Source organism: Nyctibius grandis, chromosome 2 (genome assembly GCF_013368605.1).
Source record: "Nyctibius grandis isolate bNycGra1 chromosome 2, bNycGra1.pri, whole genome shotgun sequence".
NCBI lineage: Eukaryota > Metazoa > Chordata > Aves > Nyctibiiformes > Nyctibiidae > Nyctibius > Nyctibius grandis.
In genome coordinates, this window is record NC_090659.1 from 35036878 (window position 1) to 35061504 (window position 24627).

Below are 24627 nucleotides of genomic sequence, written 5' to 3' on the forward strand. Positions count from 1 at the left end.
TTGGGAATGAGTCATGGCAGGATGTATGGAAGCCTTGTAAACTGGGTAGGCAAAAACCTGAAGTAGAAGCATGCTCTGACAGAGTTACTGACGTTAAGTCTGGAGTCTGATTTACGGTTTTTGCTTGTATTGTAATGGCTGCATCCTTGTAACACTATCCGTTCAGCTGGACGAATGCTGTCTCACTTAGGTTGATTTAAGCCTGAAATCATCCCACTGAATAGGAGCACTTGTCTGCAAGAGGAATTTAGCATGCTGTGAAAAAGTGCATGAATTTACAGAGGACTGGCTATGTTGCACCAGCTTTCTTTGTGGAAATCTGTGAAGGACAGCTTGATTCACATTCAAAGTGGAGTGAAATATCATCCGCAGAGACAAACACCAGATGAATTAACATGAAATAGCTAGGATGCTATAAATTCATATCCCAGCTTGCTGCCAACGCAGGCAAGGTCTGAAGAACTGTGCTTGTGCAAAATTAGTACATGGGAGATCAGAATCATAACGCAGGAATTGCCCTTTCCAAAATGATACCTGTAATAACATATGATACAATGAAGGTGCAATGAATTTTCCTAGCTGACAGTATTAAAAATAACAATGTACACTGCTCAACTCTGGGACTGCTTTCCACAGTAATGTCAACAAAGAAGCTGAGATAATTTCCCCTTGCTGACTTATTTTTTCCAGCTAGATCAGTGAGCTCATCAGCTCCCATCTTGTGAAAAGCCAAGTGAAACTGCTAATCCAGACTCCCATTGTCACAGGAGTTGCAATCAACCAGTTGTTGACTAAATACGTGGCCTCTCCCAGCAGACACAATTTTAACTGGGAACATATAGCATGTACAAAGTGCGACTGAATATGCAGGCAGAGCATGAGAATTTGCACCCAGTTGAAGCGAACATTTGTCTTCAGACTCTAATCCCACTAAAATAACAAAATACTAGAGCTAACCAAGATCCTTCAGCATGAAGACAGAATTAGCACCAAGCCTAACTTACATGGCAGTTCTCACTGAGTTTATTGCAATTTAGTGGCATGGGTTGAGCTGAACAGTTGAATGCTGTTAGCCTGCTGTTGCAACAAACTGTGGGTTACTCTAACCGATGCCTGCCTTTGTGGTCCATAAATGGTGCTGCAACGCTACAGTTTCGCTGTGTGGATGTCAGACCTCAAAGAGGGTGCCTGTCGTCAGACATCCCACCGTGTGCAAACTTGCCCATCCCAAACGTTTCTGCTGAGCAAAGAAAACACACTGCAAATCCTACTTGCTTTTCCTACTCTTGCCTGAGTATTTCTGGGGGCCCAGTTCACAGTGTAGAGTAAAATCCTATAGGATACTAACATCCTCTAAGGTACTCATCTGATAAGCTGTGTTTCCTGGCAGCAGTGTTCATCTCGGGAGAACTGTGGCAAGGGCACTGAGGGCTGTAGACAGTTGAGCAGTCTTAAATGCATCCTCATTTGCAAAGTGAGTGAAATCCCAGCCACCCAAGCACAGCCTGACTTCATCTCATACCTCCCAGCACAGGTTCAAAGGGCAAGTAAGCATGAAGGCTACGTGCAGGCGTGGTAGCTGGATTAGGAAGAACACATCAAGAGCAATAACAGGATGGGATGTATTGGTATAAGCTTAGGCTGTACATATTGCAATGCCTTCTTTACCTCCTGTCACACAGACCCTACTGTATTGTAGCTGGATTACAGGTATGAAAACATACCTCATAAAGATGACAATGCTGTTGGGTTCAGTATTTGCAATTATTGCTCTAAAGACTACTAAATTTTACACGTATATCAATAAGGTGTACTATGCCTGCAGACATTAACATCTGACTTGGGATCTTCCCAAAAGAGAAACATACTGAAATTAGATATGTCAGTCTGTTAGGCATCTAGGCATGATACCAGCAGATCCATCTCTGGGATTGCTTTGCATTTGAATATTAGCCATTCACCCTCAATTGTCAGGCTGATCTCTCCAACCATGCTTACAACAGCACCGGCCATCCCCGCCAGAAAGCCCCAGGCATGCCCGTGTATTCCTCAACTTACTGCCAGGATCAAAAACATGAGCATCTTGGTGCATTCACACCAGATAAAAATCTCCCTCAGTCTCTGGAGAGAGAGTTGTGTTTTGTGCTGTATCTACTTGGCAACCAAACAAGAGAAACCGAAATGTTTAATATGCTCCCAGTATCTGCTGTGTTTCACAGCTGTGGGCGGTTGTGCCCACAGAAGCGCAGCGCCGAAGAGAAAGTGTCCCTGTACAACTCACCGCGTTGGTTGGAGCATGCAGGGAAGGAATCTTCAACTGGTGCTTGGCACTTCGCGCTATGAGACCACAATGTTATTTTTAGTCATAGATCCTGCAGAAAGGCTCTCTGGGCCGTTAAGCCTGTGCTCAAATTGCTCAGTCAACGCACAGGCAGGAAAACAGGGTGCGTGTGGAAATCCAGTACTGGGTTTATGCCTCATTTGGGTCTGGTGGAGCACTGCCAAGCACAGCTTAAAAGGAGGCTCATAAGGCTCATAAGACTCATAAGGATCTGCTGCACCAGAGTAATTTTGACCTCAGTCTGCTGGCAATGAATGTCTGCTATAATATCCTACCTTTTCTATGTTTCTAAACTTAACTTCTCGAAATGCAGCATAGGATTAGCTCTCTGTTGTTCTGTGAAACAGTCTGCTTTGGTCAGGCGTAGCCCTTTCTGAGTTATACTAAAAAGTACACATTTGCACAAAGATGCACTGACAAAATCAAATCACCCTCACGCTCTCAGTCTTACCCTCAATGGTCGGGACACAGTCAGTGGTGCTTGGGGTACATGATGCATCCCAATTATAAACTCCCCAGTACTTTCTTTTATCGTGGCAAACAAGCAACAATGAGCCGGTGTTTTAGAAAATGGTACAAATCACAAGCTAATTTTAAGAGTATGATCTGCATATTACTATTGAAATGAAAATCATTCTACATATAAATATCTAGCTCTGAAGAAATACATACACACACACAGTGTGTGTAAACACATGTACACGTTCCTGTCATATTTATACCTATATAAGGGGAAATGAAACAAAGAGGAGGAGTATTTTAAATAAGTAGAATTAAACAATGCCTCAGTATTCATAGTCCTAGTCTTCATCACAATCCCTAGTCAGCAATGGCAGTAACATGGTTCACCACTTTTTATTTTTGGAGCATGCGTATTTTAAAGCTATTCATTACAAAAAAGCCATCTCACTTAACATTGCATTTTCAAATTATTTTTTTAAAACCGTACCAAATTAAATTTAAATCAATAGCCTCTTATTGTAATGATTATATGGGTAATTCAGCGAGTATGTGGTTAATCTTGAAGAGTCCCATTGATTTCAATAGAGTAAAAATTACTGATTTAGGCTTTGGGAAAATGCTGTTTTTTTGCTTGGATCACTCTTTTTTAGTATTGAACCAATGTAATATTTGAGGTTTTGTTGTTATAGCGATAGCAGGAATGTCAGATAAGCACATTTTAAAAACATAAATACATATGAGAGAAAACTTGAGTGGCCCTTCTATTTTGAGAAGGACAGACAAGCAAAGCAAGTTATGGTTCAAAATCTACTTTTATATACAAAGTGAATATTTAATTCCACTTAAGTAAAGGCTTTTTTTTGGCATTTACATAGTGGGCTGTCAACTCTGTTTAAACGTGTGACTTGCTTTCCTCTGTTTTCATGGAAGACCTGGCAAAAGTTAAAAGTTGTATTTTGTTCAGCGCAACAGAAGGAGCTGAGCGTTAGGGAAATTTGCTTTTAGCTGCTGGAATATTTATGTCTGCACAGCGTGCTCATGTCCCAACTACCCAGACCTTGTGCAGATGCGAACCGAAAGCTTTTGAGCCAAACCCGCGCCGTACATGCAAGCCTGCAGTTCCAGGGCAAAAGGCAGGGAAGCATCTAACTCGCACTGGCCTTCAAAGGGTCTCGCTGCCCGGCAGTCCCCTGCTCCTCTCAGTAACACCTCTTCACTGTCTTTAACTGGGAAACATCAGAAAATCTCCCAGGAAGCACAGCGCTCTGCCTAAGCTGTTTTTTGAAGAGACAGGGAGAACGGCTTAGTTTTATAGAATCACAGAATCATTTCGGTTGGAACGGACCTTTAAGATCATCGAGTCCAACCATTAATCTAGCCCTGCCAAGTCGACCACTAAACCATGTCCCTAAGTACCACATCTACTTGTCTTTTAAATACCTCCAGGGATGGTGACTCCACCACTTCCCTGGGCAGCCTGTTTCAATGCCTGACAAGCCTTTCAGTGAAGAAATTTTTCCCAACATCCAATCTAAACCTCCCCTGGTGCAACTTGAGGCCATTTCCTCTCATCCTATCACTTGTTACCTGGGAGAAGAGATCAACACCCACCTCGCTACAACCTCCTTTCAGGTACTTGTAGACAGCAATAAGGTCTCCCCTCAGCCTTCTTTTCTCCAGGCTAAGCAATCCCAGTTCCCCCAGCCGCTCCTCATAGGACATACCCTCTAGACCCTTCACCAGCTTTGTTGCCCTCCTCTGGACTCACTCCAGCACCTCAATGTCTTTCTTGAAGTGAGGGGCCCAGAACTGGACACAGTACTTGAGGTGCGGCCTCACCAGTGCCGAGTACAGGGGGACAATCACTTCCCTAGTCCTGCTGGCCACATTATTTCTGATACAAGCCAGGATGCTGTTGGCCCTCTTGGCCACCTGGGCACACTGCTGGCTCATATTCAGACGGCCATCAATCAACACCCCCAGGTCCTTTTCCACCAGGCAGCTTTCCAGCCACTCTTCCCCAAACCTGTAGCGGTGTATGGGGTTGTTGTGCCCCAAGTGCAGGACCCGACACTTGGCCTTGTTGAACCTCATACAGCTGTCCTCAGCCCATCGATCCAGCCTGTCCAGATCCCTCTGCAGAGCCTTCCTACCCTCAAGCTGGGTATGGAGGCATGGAGGATGTGGCACGGAGGATTACAAGAGGAGGAGGGATGGCACAGGGCTGCAGCTGCCCACCACTGCTGCTGGCGTGGGGTACGGACCCCGGGGTGTGCAGGGGGAGCCAGGACCACCCTCTGCACCAGGAGAGCTGCACAGGATGGTAAAGTCTGATGCCAGAATAGTAAAGGAATAACAGATGTGGCCAGGAAAACGAATTTCCCCATGAGGTGTGTACCTCAAGCCTCACTAGCCAAGAAGGTGGTTAGATGTAGAGTTATATGTATGTTCAGTACTACTGGGCTCATCTCGCATATCACATGCTTAGATTCATATTAACAGACAAAATTGCAAACTGATTTTCCCCATGAAGTGAGATTTTGACAGGTTTTATGCATGCTGTGTAAAAAAAACTGCTTAAAGGTAAATGAAAGCTACCTGCAACCATCTGTGCAAGGTTAATGTTTACCATGTTACAGAATAGCCGAGTGACATATAGTACATGACAGTTCCTGAAGACAGTTTAAGACGCAGTGAATGTATCTGGGGCAAAATCATGTTTTAAATCTGTTTTAAATTTCTAAGCCCAAAAGCCAAAATATCAATTGGTTCTAGGAGTGTTTTCCTAGTGGACTACGGATTAGTTACCACACTTCACATTCCCCTTTTCTGGTGAGAAAGCTGCAACCAAAATATCTCAGGCATATCCTTAAATTCTCCCGTTTAAGTGACGTTTGTCATTACTCTTACTCATAATATATAGATCAACCATATGTGAAACACAGTGTTCAAAAAGTTGTAAAACTTCAGTTAAAGCACATGAGACCTATTATTCCTACTGACCAAAAAAAAAAAAAAGAAAAATCATTGCAAGTTTGGAAGTCAGCTTGGGCTTTCCACCTAGCACCTAGACTTTACTTATTCCAATTTAACTGAATCCACCTCTGCCAGTGTCCTCTGCCAGAACGCAGAAGTCTCACGACCTGAAAATGGCAGGTCCCCTCCCTGCCACACAGGCCTCTCGGCTATTGCCTAATTGGGGGATGTGATTTATTAGATGCACAAAACATGCACCACCTCTCTCACAGAAAGACCTAAATTGAAAAGTCACATCAGTTCCTGCTGACCTCCCCCAAGTCTTCATTGACCATCTGAGTCCAGTACGCAAAATATAACAAAAACATATATATATATATTTCCTACATGTATATATAGAGATAATAAAAGGTTTCTTTTCGCTAACCTGTGAACTTCCAATATATTTTCATATATGTGGAAGTTTCTCTTGAGGGACTTCACTACTTGAAAAAAATCAGGATGTCAGAGCCAAACTTTCAGTACCTTTGACTGTTCGGGACTTCTCTTGATGAGCCCTTCCACTAAACCATCGCCTGCACTGACTTCTCTGCAGTTAAGAGCATGCAGACAGTAAAAAACATCTTTCTGCTGTCTGCGTAAATGAATGCTCATTAAATGCACTGCATCACCTGTAATACACTTTTCACATGAAATAAGTGCATATTGGAGCACCACCAGTCAAGGGGCAATGCCTGATCTTATTCAATGAATTGTAAAGTACTTGGTTTCAATATTAAACTGTTCTCTGGACTGACTTCCTACAGATACAGCTCCTCTTTTCCAAAAACCATTATATTTACTGAGACATCAACACTCTTCTGAAGCCAAGAAGCACGTACGCATGCAAGGATTTCACTGAGGTTTGTGGTGGTGAGGGGGGAACATGGACACATGTTGGCTGTGTCGCCACCACGCATGTCTGGCTGCATACTCTACTTGCTGCTTTTGCACTGCACTGGAAAGGGCTGGTACAAGTGTCTAAAATACTCTGCCACCACTTGTATTTTAAGCCTCTTTCCTTCCCATGCATTAGTGGCTTATTGGTGTTTTGGTTCCTCAAGGGGCTAGGGGCATCATCCTTCAGGAGGAGAACTGGAGAAAAGGAGACCAGCAGGTGGAGGAGGTGGTTAATCACCTCACCTACAGGTGCAAAACGCTGACTTTGGTGAAAGGACTCATTGGTACATTGAATGAGGAGGGGTGGCCTGGGGGCCTACTTCTGCTCTTCCCCACAAGGAACAGAAATGCTGGGTGATGCCTGAGAGACTGCAGAAGACCTGCTTAGAGAGCTCAGGAAGAGACCGAGGAGAGAAAAAGGAAAGGAAAAAGGAATGACGAGGAAAATGACATGTCTGGGATTCTGCTGAGGGTAGATAAAAACAGACAATTTTATTTATTTCTTAGAAAGGGAATGAAAGGAACAAAACACAAAATGTGTTATGAATATAACTAAGCTGTGCAGGGTTGAACTGGGAAAGCTGAGTAGATGGAGTGACAAAAAAACCCAGTGTCGGTGTACTTCCAAGGCACTCTTGGAGTCCTTTGGCAGTGTGAAAAAAGCAAAGGATGAATGGTGGAAATCACTGGGAAATCTGAAGCAGCTGAGATACAACTGCAGGGTATGGCACGGACCTGTTTGGGAGCCAAGAAAGTTATTCAAGAATATAGGGAAAAGGGTAGGAGCAACAGGCCCAGCTATGGCTGAGGAGAGGGGAGGATGAAAGACTAGAGAAATTAAAAAAAAAAAACACACCAACAAAATGTCAGAGGGGACATGCTGGCAGGAGTGGGGAAAACAGGAGAAAAGATGAAGGAAGCTCACGGAGACCAAAAGATGCCGAGAGATGTGCAGGCATCAGGAAGGAGATGCCGTGGCCTGGAGCAGGGAGACGAGTGAGACCTGCTGGAGGAGGCTGCCAGAGATTGCAAACGAGCTGGGTGAGATGGAAGAAAGGGGTAGCGGGGCAGTCAGCTGAGGCAGCCACCTGAGGGAGGACACACTTCTTCCCAGCACGAAGAGACGGCAGAGGGGCAGCCGGACAGGGAGAGTGAGAAAGCTTAGCTCGGGGAATAAAATCAAGAGAGACTTGGTAAGCTTCACATTTTTATTAACTGACAACAGGAAAATTGGTGGAAAGTACTATACAATGTCAAACATTCATGTGTGTGTCACCTTTATGGGTGGACTCAAGGACATCAAAGACCTGTGCAGGGGCTAGTTCTCTCTCTTTGAAACTCTCTGTAACCAGTGTTGATACTTCAGGTTTATTGAATATAGCAAACACTTGGGTGTTTGATAGGGAGCATAATGAATGCTTTTAGGGCGTACAAATTTGGCATATGTTGCAATTCCCTACCAGCATGTTCTTCCAGAAACCTCAAGAAGGAGTCTGGCCAGGTGCCTTATCGGCACCAAGGTGCAGCTCCAGTGGGCTACATGTGCTGGCCTGAGCACCCTTGTCCTCTCAGGGTCTTCACACTGGTTTTTAGCCACCCTGCTTGGTTTAGCTACTTGTTGCCTTCATGGTCCCTAACCTCCAGCAATCCTCTCATTGCCCTCCTGTGATTTTCACTCCCATAATCAAAAACAGTGACCTCCTCTCTTCTTTTTCCTAATGTTTTCCTTCTGATCTTCTTTCCCAACTGTCTCTGACCTCAGATCCCACCTTTGTCACTCCAACTTTTTGTATCCATAAAGCCCCTCTGCCGACATCTCGGCTCACTCCTCCACCAGCACAGCTCTCCCCAGGCAAGCCACATGGATGGTGTGCACCCAACAAACTTGTGTATCTGAGAAGCGATCGACACTTCTCTGCATCTGAGAGGTGCTCCTACAAGCCCTGGTACCTGTGGGTACTTCCCAAGGCGTTTTGCACCTCTCCTGCTCCTGTGCCCCCTCCAGCCAGACGCAGTCCTGTGCAGTCTCTTTCTCCCCCAGACTTTCCTCCCCCATGACTGAACCTCAGGAGGACCCTGCCTCAGTCCTGCCTGACACTTCCACCTGCTCCTTCCCCCTTGCCCCTCCCTGGACCTGCCCTGTTGATGGTTTTCCCCTCCTTTCTTCCCAGAAAGGGCATACAACAGGGCGGGACGTGATGGGAGGACGGAGGGAGGCAGTAGGAAGAGGTACCTGCATTTGTCCCTGTTTTGCTGAGTTTCACACAAGGCTGGCTATCATTTCTGTTTACAGCAAGCTGCAACCTCAAGCCGCTCTCGTAACTGCTAACTGGCTTTCCCCTGCCAGCATCGGAGGCTAAATATAAGTCTGTGGAGCCGGCCCTGTGTCCCTGCCCGTATCTGGCAGCGCCTGGCATTCCACCGCGATTTCACAGAGCCGATGCTTTTCACGAACTTGGCAGCTGAAGGAGCCGCCTCTCCCCGAATAAGCTGTAGGAGTTTCTAGAGGAATAGGAAACAGATTGCTAGTTTTCTCTTCAGTGCAAAGGGCAATATTGCAATTTTCTTTTGAGTCTCTAAGTTAAATGCTGCATTTCACCTCTCTGAGGTAAAAAAAGTCATGCCAAACACTTGTTCTGCCAGTGCTGCTTGTTGTCCAATGGTTTGTTTGGTAACACTGTGTTTTTTTGAGGAAACTGGTATTTTTAAATGATTGATAGTTATTAAACAGCATTTAATGTGTAAGAGAAACTTATGATGAATACATTAGCATCTGTGCCAGACCAAACATCTATAGTTTTCAGTGGAACAGGCAATAGGAAATCAGAGTTTTAATTCTGCTTTCCAGCTGACACTATAAATCAGCTATTTTAAATTCAGCCAAATTGAAGAATTTAATTTTTTGGTTCTTAGGGTCAAAAACGAATAGCCTTAATTCAGCAAAGTATTCCACATGAGCTAGGCATGTGAGTAATCTTGTCCTTAAATTACTTGTTTACACACAGATAAATGCAGATGACAGTTTTAAAAGAACCATGGAGGCATATGCTAATTCAAAACATGCCCAGATGAATGGTGGGAGCCTGCCAAGCTTCACAGGTTTTAGCCTTCACTTTCATGTTAGAAGCACCTGTATAAATCCAGAGGTCAAGAAGAAAGTTCCCAGTTTGACTTGACATGGTATCCCTAGAGAAGAGAGTGGCTGCAGCTAGCCTGCCCTCTGCTAGCTCGCCCCAGGGCAGCCCCTCTGTGGGGGCTCGGACCAGCCCCAGGCACAGCCTCCCACCCCACCTCGTCCTCACAGCTGTACCACCAGTGACCAAAGGGGACCCCTGCTATTTGGGTACCTGCTGGGGAAGGAGGTCTCTGGCAACATCTCTCCTGGCTTCAGTTTTTGCTATTCAGTTAGCAAGCAGTGAGGGCTAAAAAGAAACCTGCCACCACATAGTATCGTCACGGTAGTGACATACTCAGGCTATATACAGTCATTGATGACCGAGTTATTCTGACTTAATGAGTTACCTTTTGTGAGATGAGTTACAGTAACCTGCTTTAATTAAAGAATAAAAAAAATTAGAATAAACTACCATGAAGGTGATTAAACCCAAAGCACGAAGTGTTTAAACCAGTATGTCAGATTTAACAGCTGGGGTAGGCAAAAGATGTTCCTGCCTACACTTACACAGTCTGAGCTTAGGAGTGCAACTTGGTAAGCCATGGTAATTTAATAACTTAAAATCGTCCTATCGATGCAAAAGCTAAGGATTCAACACCGACAGAGGCTGGTACCCTTCAATATAGCTTGTTTCTTCTTGGAAATGGCTGGTGCAGAAGGGACGTCACAGAAAACAGGATGAATTAAATTGAGCATTACAGAGCATGTTGAACGGAGTATTTTGCAGACATATTGCCTAAATTATTAGAATGGGCTTGTGACTGGACAAACTACTTAAACTATTCAGAAAGTAATTCTTGAAAATATGACAAAGTTGGTAATTGCAAAACATTGCTGACCAACTTCAGTGAATGCATCTTGAAAGGGCAGTGATGGTCTCAAGATGAACTTCAGAGGAGAAATGGTGTGAGATAAGCAAGCTATAATTCAGCAAGGACAAGGGCAAACTTCTGCATATTGGTTGGAATAACTGCTTGTGCAAACAGTGTAGAAAGTGACACGAAGGATCTGTGAATTACCATGTGCCACCAACCAAATGCCAACCATTTCATACTGCTTAGAAAAAAATGAATGTCATATGGGGATGTATGAACAGGAGCACCATATGCAAGATGTGTGAAATCATCCTCCTACTCTTCTTGCTGCTGAAAGCCTCAACCTGAATCCTACGCCCAGATTTAGGCACTGCATTCCACAGAAGATGTGGAGCGGCCAAAAGAAGAAAATTGCTGGAAGTCTGGTAAGCATAGTCTGAGGAAACCTGGGATGAAAGGGAAGAGGACTGGGCAAGTGAGAGTGGTCCCAAATATGCAAAGAAAAAGAAAATAAATTGTTTTCCAGATGCAGTGGATAAATAAGGAAGACAGCTGAGTTGCAAAAGGGGAATTCAGGTTAGACATGACGCAAATGCCGTAGCGGTAGTGCAGTGAAACACAGGGGGAAGCGGCCCAAAGAGGAGACAAAGAGCAGGGCGAGAAGTATCTGTTAGGAAAGATGTAATCTTGTCCTGTGGCAGAGGGCGGATGATGTCTGGACAGTGTGTCCCCCGCCTCGGCTCTGCAACGCTGACAAAAAGCTAAAAATCCTCAGCTGCTATACAGCAGGGAAACTTCATTAATGATTTATACTAGTAAAGGGGCTTTGCCTAAAATGTGTGCAGTGTAATCATTTTTTCTAATTTTTGCTTTTAGCCATCAGATTATGAGTAATAGCTACGGGGCTGCATTGTTAGCCAGAAATCCTTTAGTTTTCTAAAGGTCAGTTAATCTATGATCTAATCTGATGGTCACTGAAATTAAGTGGAAGTAGTTCAGTGGGCTGTACTGGAGGGTGGTTTGTGTCTCTAGCCTTCAGTTACATTGAGTTAAAGCATCCTTTATAAGGAAAACAACATACAGGAATTAAATAAATCTTGAAATGCACGCTGAAACTTTCTGTTGTATTGCAGGGAAAAAAAGGAAACCCTGCCTTTCTAGCTCTCTGCTGGTTTAAAACATTCTCATTAAAAACTCCAGAATGTCTTTAGTGCTTTCTGTTTACCTGTTGATATTCCTGTCCCTTGGGAGATTTTATGCAGCTGGGGAAGCAGGCAAGATTCACACGAATTTGGCTGCTCTGTCTTGACTTGTTCACAGTGAGAGCTGAGCTGCGTGTTTGAAACACGCTCCTTTTAAGAGTGGAATACTTCAGCTAAGCAAGACCAAAAAAGAAAAAAAAAACCCGTGGGGAAAAAAAAAGGAAAAAAAAGCAGAGTTGGCTATATAGCTTGGCAGTTAAAGGAGCACTAAAATAGAAATGTGAAACTTTTCACAGTTATCTGTAAGTCTTCAAGGATTTCAAGTCTCAGCAGTCACTATTAGTGAATTAAAGATCTGAAAGGTTGTCCCAGAGAGCAGATGTTTGATCCCTATACAGAGCTAATATTTCATATTTTTGAGTCACTTTCCCCAGGTACTATCATTTCATACGGCTGGACTTTAGACTGCTTTTCAACTACTCTTGCAACACATCTGGAAATCTCCTCCTATGTAATATTATAGGTAATATATACTACTTAGTTTGAGGAATTGGATTTTATAATACATGCAACAGGCATAAAAACCCACAAAAGAAACCAAAGACTCAGGTCAGAAAGCTAGCTTTCTTTTGACTCCTTCTCACGCTGCATCTCCTCTAGATTATGCTACAGTTTAATTTTCATGGATGTCATCTGAAAACGAGAGCCGATGTAATGTGGCTGAATTCTCTTTGTCACTGAATATATTCTGCACCTTAACTGGTAGTGCGATGCACTGAAGCGTAGTCTTTAATTAAAGTGCAACAATACCACAGCTACAGTACTGGCATGGCATGGGAACCTGGCGCTGGATATAAAAATAGCTACGCTGAAACGTGTCATATCACTACACGATGTGACTAAGTCAGTGGAGACACTCTTACACTTGAAACCTGAAGTATCACAGAGCACTGATTTTCAGCTGGGGAAGCTGTGATCAAATCAATGCATGTATTATTCTGCACAAATGAATAATGGCGCGAACAAGGACATATTAAACACCTACAGCGCACAAAGCTTTTCACACTGGTTATGAACCAAACACAAACAAAGAGGCTGTGAGCTCTCCAGAGCTCTTGTTTTGTCTCCCGTGAAGCCCTCCTGCCTGTTTGGATACAACACATGGCATCCCCACAAACGCCCTGGTGCCAACAGGAGAGGGCACTGATTTTGGGTCAGGAGCAAGCTGATGGCCCTTCTCTCCTCCTCTTTCCTACCCTCGGGGAAAATAAAACAAACCCAAACCACCCCGTACCCCGCAGTGAGTGAAGGCAGTATGAAAACCGAGGGGAGATGAAGACGCCTCTGCTGGCACGAGAGCCAGGGAGCGGTCGATGCTGCTTTCTCTGTAGCCCTCCGCTGTGGGATGTGCCGGCACTAACTGGACGGGTTTGATCCTGCCCAGGGGAGGCAAAGCTCTCCCCCTCAGGGCTGTGAAACCCTCCCTATGCTCACTCAGCCAACACAGGGGCTTCAGAAGACACACAACCCAGAACCAACCACTGCCCTTGTCCCACGGACAAGTGCCTGCCAAGCCAGGCAGCACCACTCTGCTCTCTGAAGGCGCCAGCGCTCTCTGAATGCCCAACGCACGCAGCCCTTTTGATTTGCTGGCACAGCTGACGCTGTCATTGCGGCACGGGGACCTCTGCAAAGGTTTCCCTCTAATGCTGGCCACCAAAACCAGAATGAAACATCCACAGAAAAGCAGCAGCCATGCTGCCCCGCCCTGCACGAGGCACAGCATTTGCACATCCTTGCTCCTCGCTACCGCATGGGCACCACATCCTATGGCAGGGTGCTACGCCACACTGCAGACCCAGGCATGATTTTAATGTCCCGGTGTGGTACAAACAGTTTAGGCAAAGAGGCTGTGTGGATCTGGCACAGGGCAGCGTTGCAGGGAGGAAGCACTGGGAGTCATGCAGTGATGCTTCTCTGCTTGCTGGGAAGTGCGTCGGGGAGGCACAAACACACAAACGAGAGAGGGGAGGAGATAGTTACCTAACATGACGAAGGGGATTCCCAGGAAGGTGGAATTGTATTTCCCACCAGTGAGATTGATGATCCCAGCTGCAGTCAGGGCGGCAAGGGTCACGGTCAGCAATCCCAGCAGGCCAAGCCAGGGTTTGCTGCGGACACAATCCTGCATGGAGCAGCAGAGAATGGCCAAGGTGACCACAAGGACCAAGCTTGTGATCAGGTAGCGTTCTGACACCCTGCTCGTCTTCTGGAAATCCTCCTTCAGCGAAGAAGAAGTGAAAGGATACATTTTCACTTTCCTGTTGGATTTCTGGAAAAGTTCAACAGTGTCACAAAAAATGGATTCCCACTTCTCTGCCACCATGTCATTCAAGGAGTTGATTGCCTGCAAGTAGTAGGTGAGCTGAATGGCTTCTGCAGACTTCACCCGGTCTTTGCTGTGCACAGTAACCCCACCAAGCTGATGCCCGTTATATACTTCCCTGCCATCCTTTAAGTGAGTAATCGGGTAAGTGATTGCAAAATTAGTTCGATTAGAAGAACGAGCAGCCTTTAATTCCTCCAGTACATGCACTATGTCGTCCACTATGCATGTCTTGTCATTGTTCAGGATACATATATGGGCAAACGTGTAATTGAAACCAGGTCTTTGAACTTGGATCCTGGTCACAGCAGAGTGCAACTACAAGGGAAAGAGAAATCACACACGTTATTCATCAGTTCATCTTGCACAGTAGCAGCCAGAACAACAGCGGCTCCTCACCTCCGTTCCTTTCCTATTTGATCTAAGCAACAACAACAAAAAAAGTGCTGGTGACTGAAGTATTAATAGCACACTCGTTGCAAAAAAAAAAAGGAAACATGCATTAAAATAGCAGTATTATTCCCCTACGTCCTTTGCTGTTAACTCAGGTATGTTGTGACTTGCACCTGCCCCATGGGCATCTGCCATTTGGCCTCTCTAAATAAGCAAACTCAAAATGCCCGGACCTCCACGTTCAAGTGATCTGGGCAAACGCAAAAAGGACAGCTACAGCCCAACCATGTCCAGGGACACTGTTGTGCTCGGGATTGCCATATTACTCTCTTGACAGATAAACTTTGTGTACAGAAGGCAGAAGCGCATCATGACCGGGGGGGGTGCGGGATGCCCTGGCAGCTGGCAGCGGCAGGGGATGAGCACTGGCTCCGAGTAAAGGACAGGCCATAGCTACACATCCCAAGCGTAGAGACTGTCGGCATAGCAGGAATAAGATAGCTGGCATTAATTAATTTGCTCTCTTTTCCCCTCCCTCTTTCCCCCATCAAATCTTCAGCAAGTCTGAGAGCGGGAAGTAATGGCAGAGAATGACACTGGGTTTTCTCCCTCTCTCTCCAGGAGGTTGTGTTAATCAGGGAAGGCCCTAATTTTAGGTCCTGCAGGTTATTACTGCTTATTGTTTGGTCTAGCAGCTTAGTGCAGCCTCCTTTGTAAGTTGTTTTGCATCCTTCTGAAATTTGCCATGCCTGAGCTCTGACTCAAAGTGCATTCAGTTATTTCTGAGCATCAGAAGGGCAGAAAAATTGCCCTCTCTTCTTGAAAAAATACAGAAAACTCTTGCAACTTTTCTGAGTCCATTTTAGTCAACACAGAAGCAGTAAGAAATCTAAAAGGCAGTAAGGGAATAGCCCCAGTATGCTGACATTACAACATTTTTCAGAAGTAGAATATTGAGTTTGCTAATGTTGGGAGCCTTAGCAAAGTGCAAGCTGTTTTTTTGCACATTGTCCTTGCAAAATGTGCAGGCCTCCCCCACTGCCATCACCATTTAACTCCTTCTGTGCTGCTCTAGTTGTGCAGGGAGTACCAAGACCTTCCATAAGGATGCTGCTGAGGCCAAGGCTATGTTACCCACTGCCAGAAGTCTGAGCAGACCTTCCCTGCGGCTGTGATGTCCTTCGCCATGGGCAGCCACGAAGCTCAGGAAGGGGGTCCCTCTGCTCTTTTCCAGCTGGCACAGGGGGTACCCGACATCCCAAATGCCGGGGGCCCTGCATGCCGCTGTGTACGTGCTTTGTGCATGGCTTGGCAAGATATGTGATCCTCTCGAGGTGTCAGTGGGGACGACGCAGAGGAGCGAGCTCCCCTCATGCTGCCTGGTCTCAGTGACCCCGTGGACGTGGCAGTCTGCACAGCCCGATCGCTGGGGCAGCCACGTCTGCTGCCGTGGGGGGAGCAAATCACTGGATCTGCTCTGAGAAACTGCTTGGATTTATCCTTCGGTCCCTTTTACACCGAGGGAAATGGTTGCAGGGGCATTGCCAAGGTGTGGCAACACAACCAGGGCTGATAAAAAAGGAGAAGCACTCCTTCATCTGCAAAGTGGGGAGACCACAGCTCTTCCAGGGAGCTGAAAAGCCAAATTAAGAATGATTATAATTTCTTTTCCTTAAAGGGGGAATGGTTCTTTTCTGCCTTCAGATTTTGAGCAAGACAACGAAAACTGGCGACGGGGAGGTGATTTCTTTTTTTTCTACTTGCATAAACCATTTTCCACTGCAATCCAAAGAGGGCAGGAGGCTCTTGTGCCCAGTAAAGAGGCTGGGATTAGGTGATATTTAATGAAACTAGTTCCTTCTGAGACAAACACTGATTAAAAAATAGAAGATATGGTACATGAGAGCAGTAGAGCTTACATACTCATCTGGTGGCAATGGACAAAATGTCTAATAATCATGGCTAAAATCCTGCGTCTGTTGAAGTTAAACAGTCATAGTGACTTTTGAGTGGTATTTCAGACCTATTTGCAGGAAAAAAAACACATTTATACGACACTATGAATCTGATTGTTTCATGATCACATTGCATAATCTGTGATGGGTATAAATTTAGTTACGCTGCCTCGGTTCCTCAGGATGAGATGACATCATATAGGGAAAGATTACAAAATTCCTATATTCTCAACCTGTTTCTCTAGCAGCTTGGGGGTGTATTTTTCCACATTTGAATAGTTTTTATTTTCAACAGACAACAGTTCAATATTGACATTAGAAAGAAAGGTCTGAGAACTGGATGAACAAATCTTTTCACAGTACTGTGAGAACACAGTACCTGGCTATGGCAAGAAGCAAAATTCTCCATTGTGGTGGGAGAACAAATAACTGTCTGTGCAACAGATTAGGGGCTTTTGCACAACTTTCTTCTAAAACGAAACAAATTAAAAGATTTGCAGGAACAAGCCAAAGAAATAAGCCTATATGGGGAATTCTTCCCGTCTTTCCAGTTTGTTTCTGCAAAGCTCCACTTTGCAAGAGCTGTTTTGGAGTATGAATTCAAATGTACGTTATTACAGTGTGGGGAAAATGTCCTGATCTACCGAATCAAAGACAGATATCTGATTTTAAATTTTTTACAATGGCAGCTACTGTATGATTTTCATTTATAACGGCTGTAAAATCAGATGTCATAAAGAAGCGCAGCTGAGGACAACCAGGAGGAACAGAAGGAATCTCCTGCCTGTATTAGATTCACAATACAGCTCCCTCAGACAGGATCCATCGAGCGACACAACGCAGAAGAAACTAAACTGTCACGCAACTTTTATCAAACAATGCGTGTTGCTATTTACCTACCCTGCCTCACTGCTGCACTTGCTTCCTTCTACATCTGAAGCACTTTCTTTTAATATTTAGGTTATAAAACAACCTCATCTGTCACAGCTGTTACTTCATCTTTAGCAAAAGGCTAGAAGGTAAATGTCATACCTAAAAGACTCATTTCTTCTTGGAAATGATCATTTCAGACTCAGGAGCACATTCTGTGGCAGTGGCCTGGTGCATCCTCCAAGGCCATGGTGGGCTGGACCGGGTGCCGTGTGGGGGGGACCTGCCCATTGCCACCTCCCAGCGGTGGGGTTTCGGGGAGGAGAGGGGAACAGGCAGCCACCTCTGTGTCCTGACACATCCCAGCAGCCCCCAGAGCCTGCTCCAAGCTTGTATTATTTAGAGAAGCTCTGGGATGTAAGCTGAGCTTTGCCAGTGGCCACTCCATTTGGTCTCAGAGTGCAGCAGGCAAACAGCCAAAGAGGACAAAAACCTGCCATTCCCTCCATCCCAGCAGAGTACGCTGAACACTGCCCCAGCATGCCCGAGGATTCAGTTCTGGGAAGCCTGACTCAGACTTTCATCCTGAAGACAAACACATCGCTTTACCTGCACTTTGCTTTTTCAGGCCAGATCCTAGAAAACAAACCTCTGTCGCCTCAGTGCCAGGCAGGGGTGCGCTGCAGCATGGCTGCAGGCTGTCTCTCCCTTAGCTTGTCCGTGGCAGCCCAGGCACCGTGGGGCTGCCGCCTCTTCCCTGCCGAGAGCTGCAGTCCCACAGCACTCTCCTCTCTGCTGCCATGCTGCCATGCAGATTTTTCCCCTTGCATCCAGAGCCCACACCCATAGCCCCGGGTGACTGGCTTCCACAGAAAACAGAAGGTCCCAGAGGTTACAAGGGCACGTCCTACGAGTTTAAGAGATTACATGGTCTGCAAGTTGGCTTGCCTATGGTACACCAGGAGGTCCCCCAGGAAACTTCAGTTTGTTAACAGGAGATGGTAAAGGCTGTTGTGTGATGGGGACAACATTAGCAATATGCTAATACATAATGCATACTGCACTCCTCAGTGCAGCAGATTTTAATAGCAAGTAACCATATTCTGAATAAACCTGGCACCTAGTACTGGGACAAACGACTGACCACCAGATTCTCATTTATCCAGCTGTTTTCTTATCCTTACCAATCTTACTAGGAGAAAGGGAGACGTAAAGGAACAACAGAAGCTGAATGACTGTTTTTTCTTGAAGGGAGACATGCACTGCTTGCTCATCGCTCACAGCTTTTTCAGCTAGCTAACAGTGCAAGGAACCAAAAAGCAGTTTACTGCTGAGATGCCAGAGCACTGCAGCATGAGAATGGCACAGCATCGCCTAAGCTCCCTTGCCACGGCGGCACACTGTCCCTGAAAGCGCTCAGGCACGAAATAACAACTTCCACTTCCCCCTTTAATCATTGTTTAACAGTGACCATCACTTGCAATTCCCCTCTCCCTTCCGAAAATGGTGTTTATGCGTGTCCCATACCACACCAGAGATTTCTAGAACAGTTTTCTCTTCCTCCAGCCTTTAGCCATTCACATTTGGTAACATCTTGGTCTTGGTCTTTGTTTATTCCAAGTCCCATGCTCACTTGGTTATTTATCTTAGACAGAGAGGAAAAATGGCTTCAACCGGGAGATAAATCCCTTTCTGCAAATACCTCCAGGTGAGGGCTGTACTTGTCTCACATCTCCACACCAACCACGTTTCAGCCTGTGGCACAGCTGACAGATGAGATGTGGTGAAATCACACTGCCCCACCCCTGGTTTTGCCCGCGGGTCCAGGAGGGAATGCCAGGAGGCAAAACCTAAAATCCCTTCACTTATCCTGAGCTAAACCATTTGCTCCAGGGCCTCAAGAGTGCCAGGGCTGCAAAGATTTCTTCAAGCTGTTTTTGGCTGATGGTCCTCCTGCCTCTGCCATCAGCACAGGAAGGCAGGCACCGGGCACCAGAGCTCCCCAGTAGGCTCAGTTTGGCTGTCCTGGGATGGCCAAGCCCTACACCGGGCTCTGCGAGACAGCTCTTCCCTGCACAGAGCTTGGCACAACTTTCAGCAGTGGCAGCAAAGCTGAACCTGAAGGCAAAGGGGTTGAACTTCAAGATGAATTTGATGATGAACTTCAAGGACAGAAAAGAAAGCTTGATTTTATTCTTAAATCCATGCAAAAGATGCAGGGAGCTACAAGAAGGGGTGAGGAAAACCTCTAGCCCCTTTGCTTTCTTGAGAAGTCCTTTCTTCAATTCAAAAGTGAGCCGGTACCACCAGAATTTTGTCAATTTAATCAGGTAACAAAAAAGTCTGCAGCCTCCCTGAGAAGCAAACAGATCCCATCCCAGCAGGGAGAGGTTAGAAACTGCTGATTCATTTGCAACATGGTCCAATCCCAGAAATCCTTTAAGCCCACGTTACATATCTGCTACCCCAATCAAAGCTATGGGCAAAGGGGACGAGGCACGAGGACCCAGTGATGGCCACTGGTGTCCCACACGGGTCTGGCCTCACTGGTGGGCACAGCTTTGCTCCCAGGGAAACTTGGTGGTGAGAGCGACAGCAACTGCAATGGGACACTTCAATCTTGCCGAGTTCCTATCCCCAGCTCATGGAAAGACATCCCGAGTCCCGCCAGAGCGGCATCAGAGTCACAGCCACCATTTTTAATATTAAGGACAATGTGTACGACTCCCTTCTGCTTATCATATACACTGCAAAAATGTGTTTGGTTTTGCTGCTGAGCAGGGGCGTGCGGTGTTTTATAGGGGACATTACTCATCGTAAGGACTTTACTATGCTTTGCTACTTGACATATAGCAAATGAATGGCCAACTAGACAAAACTAGCTAGATATATGGATGTCTTCCTGTACTGCGAATAATCTGGCTCATGAAGAGACATGTTTTACTCACAGGAGTAAGATCTTCGCAATGCCATATTACTTTTTTTTTGTTGTTGTTTCTATTATTTGACTCTAGTCTTTCAGTCTACATCTGATGGTTCAAATCAAAAATGAGCTTCACTCTAGTCAGTGTTGCCAACTCTCACAATTTTTTTACTGTCATTTTCACCAAGTCTGGTTTTTATCTGAGCCCTGGAGAAAAAGAAATGTCTCATTTCATGGTTATGGAGGAAAACCTGAGAAGGCTCAAAAATAAAGTGAAGAATGAACTCATCATCTATCACTGCTTAAAATCTCATCACTGTGTTGGGCTCAAGACTGAAAAACTAGAAAACAGGATGAAGACAATGATTTTAAATATAGACTTCATTTTCATGTGAAGCTGGTTTACTTTTTTGGTGATCTTTACAGGTAACTTGTGCCAAAGAAAATGAAGATGAGAAAAAGCCTTTAATGGATTGCTACAAATTTCTCCACTTTTTCTATGATCTCAGTAATCACTGGCATTTCATATCTTTGTAGAGTGCTTTTTTATTCACGTCAAGAGATGGCCTCAGTCAAAATGTAAAAGGGTTATGAGAGGGAAAAGACTTGCACAGCTCCCAGCTTAATTCACAAAAGAAAACACTGTGGGCTCTGCAGACACGGGCAGAATTAAACTATCAAGAGAGTATTTATTTTCATCAGAAGAAGGTGCAGTGAGGGAAGGCAAGGGAGCTGCTGAAAGGGGCTGTGCCCTGCTGTCAGTCTGAGACCATGGGTCCAGGGTGGAGGTTCAAAGTGGCCTGGTGGGTAGCAGCCTCCTGATCAAGCCACTCTGGCCGAGGGATGGAGAGCGTGCACACAGCTGATGGAGGAAGCTAACAGATCCTAACAGCTCAGGAGAAACATTAGAAGTTGCAACTGGAAAGTGTGCAGCGAGGAACACTATGGGTAGCTGGGCTCTTTTTCTAGCAGTCCTACAATCAGGTTTCCTGAAGAGATGCTAAGATACTAATTATACAAGCTATGTATTTTTGCAACTAATTTTTTCAGCTGTCCAAAACACAGTGAATTATATTTTCTTCAAACAATTTTCATGGAAATAAAATCTAAAAATTGTTCTAACTACATGTCATCAACTGAGGGACAACTATTAGTGCTCAAACTGGCAGATGTGCGTGAATTTACATTTCCATCTGCCTTCTTGGTAGCTACAGAAAATTGCTAGATACGATTTTTCTTTTCTAATCTGAAGTGGAAAAGCTTTTCTAATCAATACAGTCTTAATTCTGACCATCGCCCTGGTAATTTTGGCTAAATTTGTCCCACCGAGAGAAGCCCACTCCAGTTTTTGGGCCGACCGCTGCTGGAGGACAAGACACTCGGGCAGCAGAAACCCCTCTGCACAGCCTGGCGCAGAGCTCCGAGATGGATTTTTCACAATGGGAAAAAAGATGAAAACTTTGCTCCTGCTGTTGGTTGCACATCAGCTCTACGGTGGCATTCTCCATCTGCCCCAGACCTTTCGAGAAACACCTCTCCATCCTTACAGCGCTTCTCAGCGAGCTGGAGACACGGTGCAGGCTTTTAGGAAGGGCTCCTCCAGCAGAAGTGTGACCAACAGTCCCTTCCTTGCTGCAGAAAACCTCAACAGCTGCACCTTCACAGCCCATCGTGTTAATTAACAACCCAGCTCCTCCTTCTCCCTTCCAACAGGAGAGAGGGGCTTCTGCTCTCAACCCCAGCTTAAAGGCAGGGCCCAGTCACAGCTTTCAGGAAGCCCAAATGTGGTCACTAGGGAGCCCCGGCAGCTCTCTTCAAGCCACGCAGCACTACCGAGGACACTGGTGGCCTGGCCTCGGTGGCTGTGACGCACATAAGTCCCTGGCCTCTGACCCCTGCTCTGCCTGCTTGCTGTGCTTTCCCGGAGGCTCACCTGGAGAGTTGACGTCTCCTGTCACACACGTCCAGCCATGTATTGAGAAAATCTGTCCCCCATGCGCTCCGTTACATGGGAGGTGAGGTGTGACCTTCCAAGGCAGGAAAGGTGATGCAACACAGGGCACTGAGCATTCCCAGCACGGGCTGCCCAGCTAGCAGCAGCTCGGGGCGCAGGATCGTAGGGGAGCATCGCACCATGGCGTGAAGCAGGAGGGACAGTGGAGGGACCCTGTCCTGGCTGGGGAGCCTGGCGCTGCTGGAGCAGCGCAGGGGGGCGGCGGGGACCAGTGGGATGTGGTCATCCTCCCAGGCATGGGCAACTTCAGAACTTCTGCTTCAGCCCATGGCCGGCGCGGCGGGGAGATCAAACCCTCTCGCCCGCAAGAACCACACCGAGGAGCTGCTGATGCTGACAGCAGGAGCACAGGGGGGTTTCTGCACGCGCCTCCACGCTGTCCTTGCAGTGTGCTATTTATCTTCCCTGGCTGTGCCCAGATCTTACCTGCGTATCTTAATTCTCATCTGTTTTCGCATAAGATACGTTTTTAGCCCTGCAGCATTGTGCTGCTATGACAACAGGCTTGCACTTCTGCTTTCACACCCTTGTTTTTCTTGTATTAGGACTCTTCCCCTCATCTTACAGACTTGTTCTAAAGACATGACTTCATCCTTTATTTTTTTTTAGCAGAATTCACTATTTGTTCTGTTGGCTATTTCCCTAGAAGTGTTTTTAGTGCCGAGCTACCTAGAGAAGGTGGGGACCTACTATATCCATTGCTAGATCCACAGTTGACTGCCTGTGTCCAGGCATTCAGAAGTAGCCAAAGTTTTAAAATAAAGGGTACCTTGCATTAGCCAGGATCGCGACAGACCCAGCTTTTGGCTCTGCTGAACAACCAGAACCCACTTTCCACCGACTTCAAAAATAATGACTTAAGCGTGCCACGTTTGCACAGCAAAGAAATTGGAAATACCAGAGACATGGGAACATAAATACGGTTATTTCCTCCCCGAGTTTCTTCACATGTAGAAAATAAGTGAGGAAATCCAGGAAGACCATAGACAGAGCGTGCAGGTACACACATTAACAGGGACATAATAATTAAGGAGCAGAGGGAGGAAATAAAACCCCAAGCATGAGGTCTACAAAATTTTGAAGTTGAACTGTTTCATTCTGCAGTAATCAGAAGTTATACAGTTCTTAAATAAATGTGTCCTTAAACAGAAATACCTGATTTTACTATTTACTTGCATGTACAAATAGGTATTTAACCAGTTATCTAGATCTATTGATGTTCAGTTTATATGAGAGGGGCGATGTATAAGCACTGTCTGAAAATATGTAATTAGGAGAGGTTACTTTAAAAAAAAAATAAACCCTCATCTACAGATTTTCATAGAGGCAAACTGCAAATGCAGTCCCCTTCAGTAAGGCATGTTACATTTCATTCCCTTTTCATCTTTGTGTCTTGTCATCTCAAGTAGAGTTTTTGCCAAAAAAGTACTGTGTTATTGTTACAAACACAATAATGTAAGTGGAAGAGAGGATATCCTTCTGCAAAAAAAGGAAACCTTTAATTTAAAAAAAATCTTTTGTAGTATAACACAGTTAACTCACTGTAAGTATAAAGGAATGAACAGGCTCAAAAGGACGGTTGTCTCAAATTCTGGGTAAATCAGAATGTATTTTCTGGGATTCAAAAAATCTGGCTAGGTCTGTATGCCTTCAACCTACCAAGTTTCTAGCTGCAAGTGGAAATACCACCATGAAATCGTAGGGTGCTGCTCTTACGCTATTTTTAGGTGGGTCTCTAGGCTTAGATGATTTGTATAGACTTTACATAATCATCTGAACTTCTGTACGATGGTCCACACCACATATCCCAATTACTTTTGTTTCTCCAAGCACTTCTTGGTAATACAGGGGTAAAAAGTGCACTTTCTTCAGTTAGGTGTTTTTACTTTCCTCCTCTCTCTCTCGGAGCAAAATCCTGAGGAAGAAAGGTTCTGCACACCGACAGCACAGGACGCCAGTGCCCTGTGCTCAGCTATGGAGCAGGTACAGCAGCAGGTAAAATTTTGTTATTGCCCTCCCACAGTATCTCAGTCTCAGGATGCCTCTCTTGCATATCCGAGAGTACCAAGGCTTTTTGTTGGATCATCTATTCAAGGCCAGAGATTCAGGTATCTCCCTTGCTTCTGCAAATGACTATGCTAGCTGGAAACATAACATTGGGATAGCAGGCCCAGAA

General features: G+C 45.5%; 1 protein-coding gene across 1 annotated transcript in view; it reads right to left on the reverse strand.

Moving 5' to 3' along the window:
• The window catches only part of PTCHD1 (patched domain containing 1), a 35824-nt gene that overhangs the window by 7603 nt on the left and 3594 nt on the right, over positions 1-24627 (reverse strand). Inside the window, 1 exon segment of the mRNA XM_068425008.1 lies at positions 13954-14614. Coding sequence (XP_068281109.1) covers positions 13954-14614 — 661 coding nt within the window.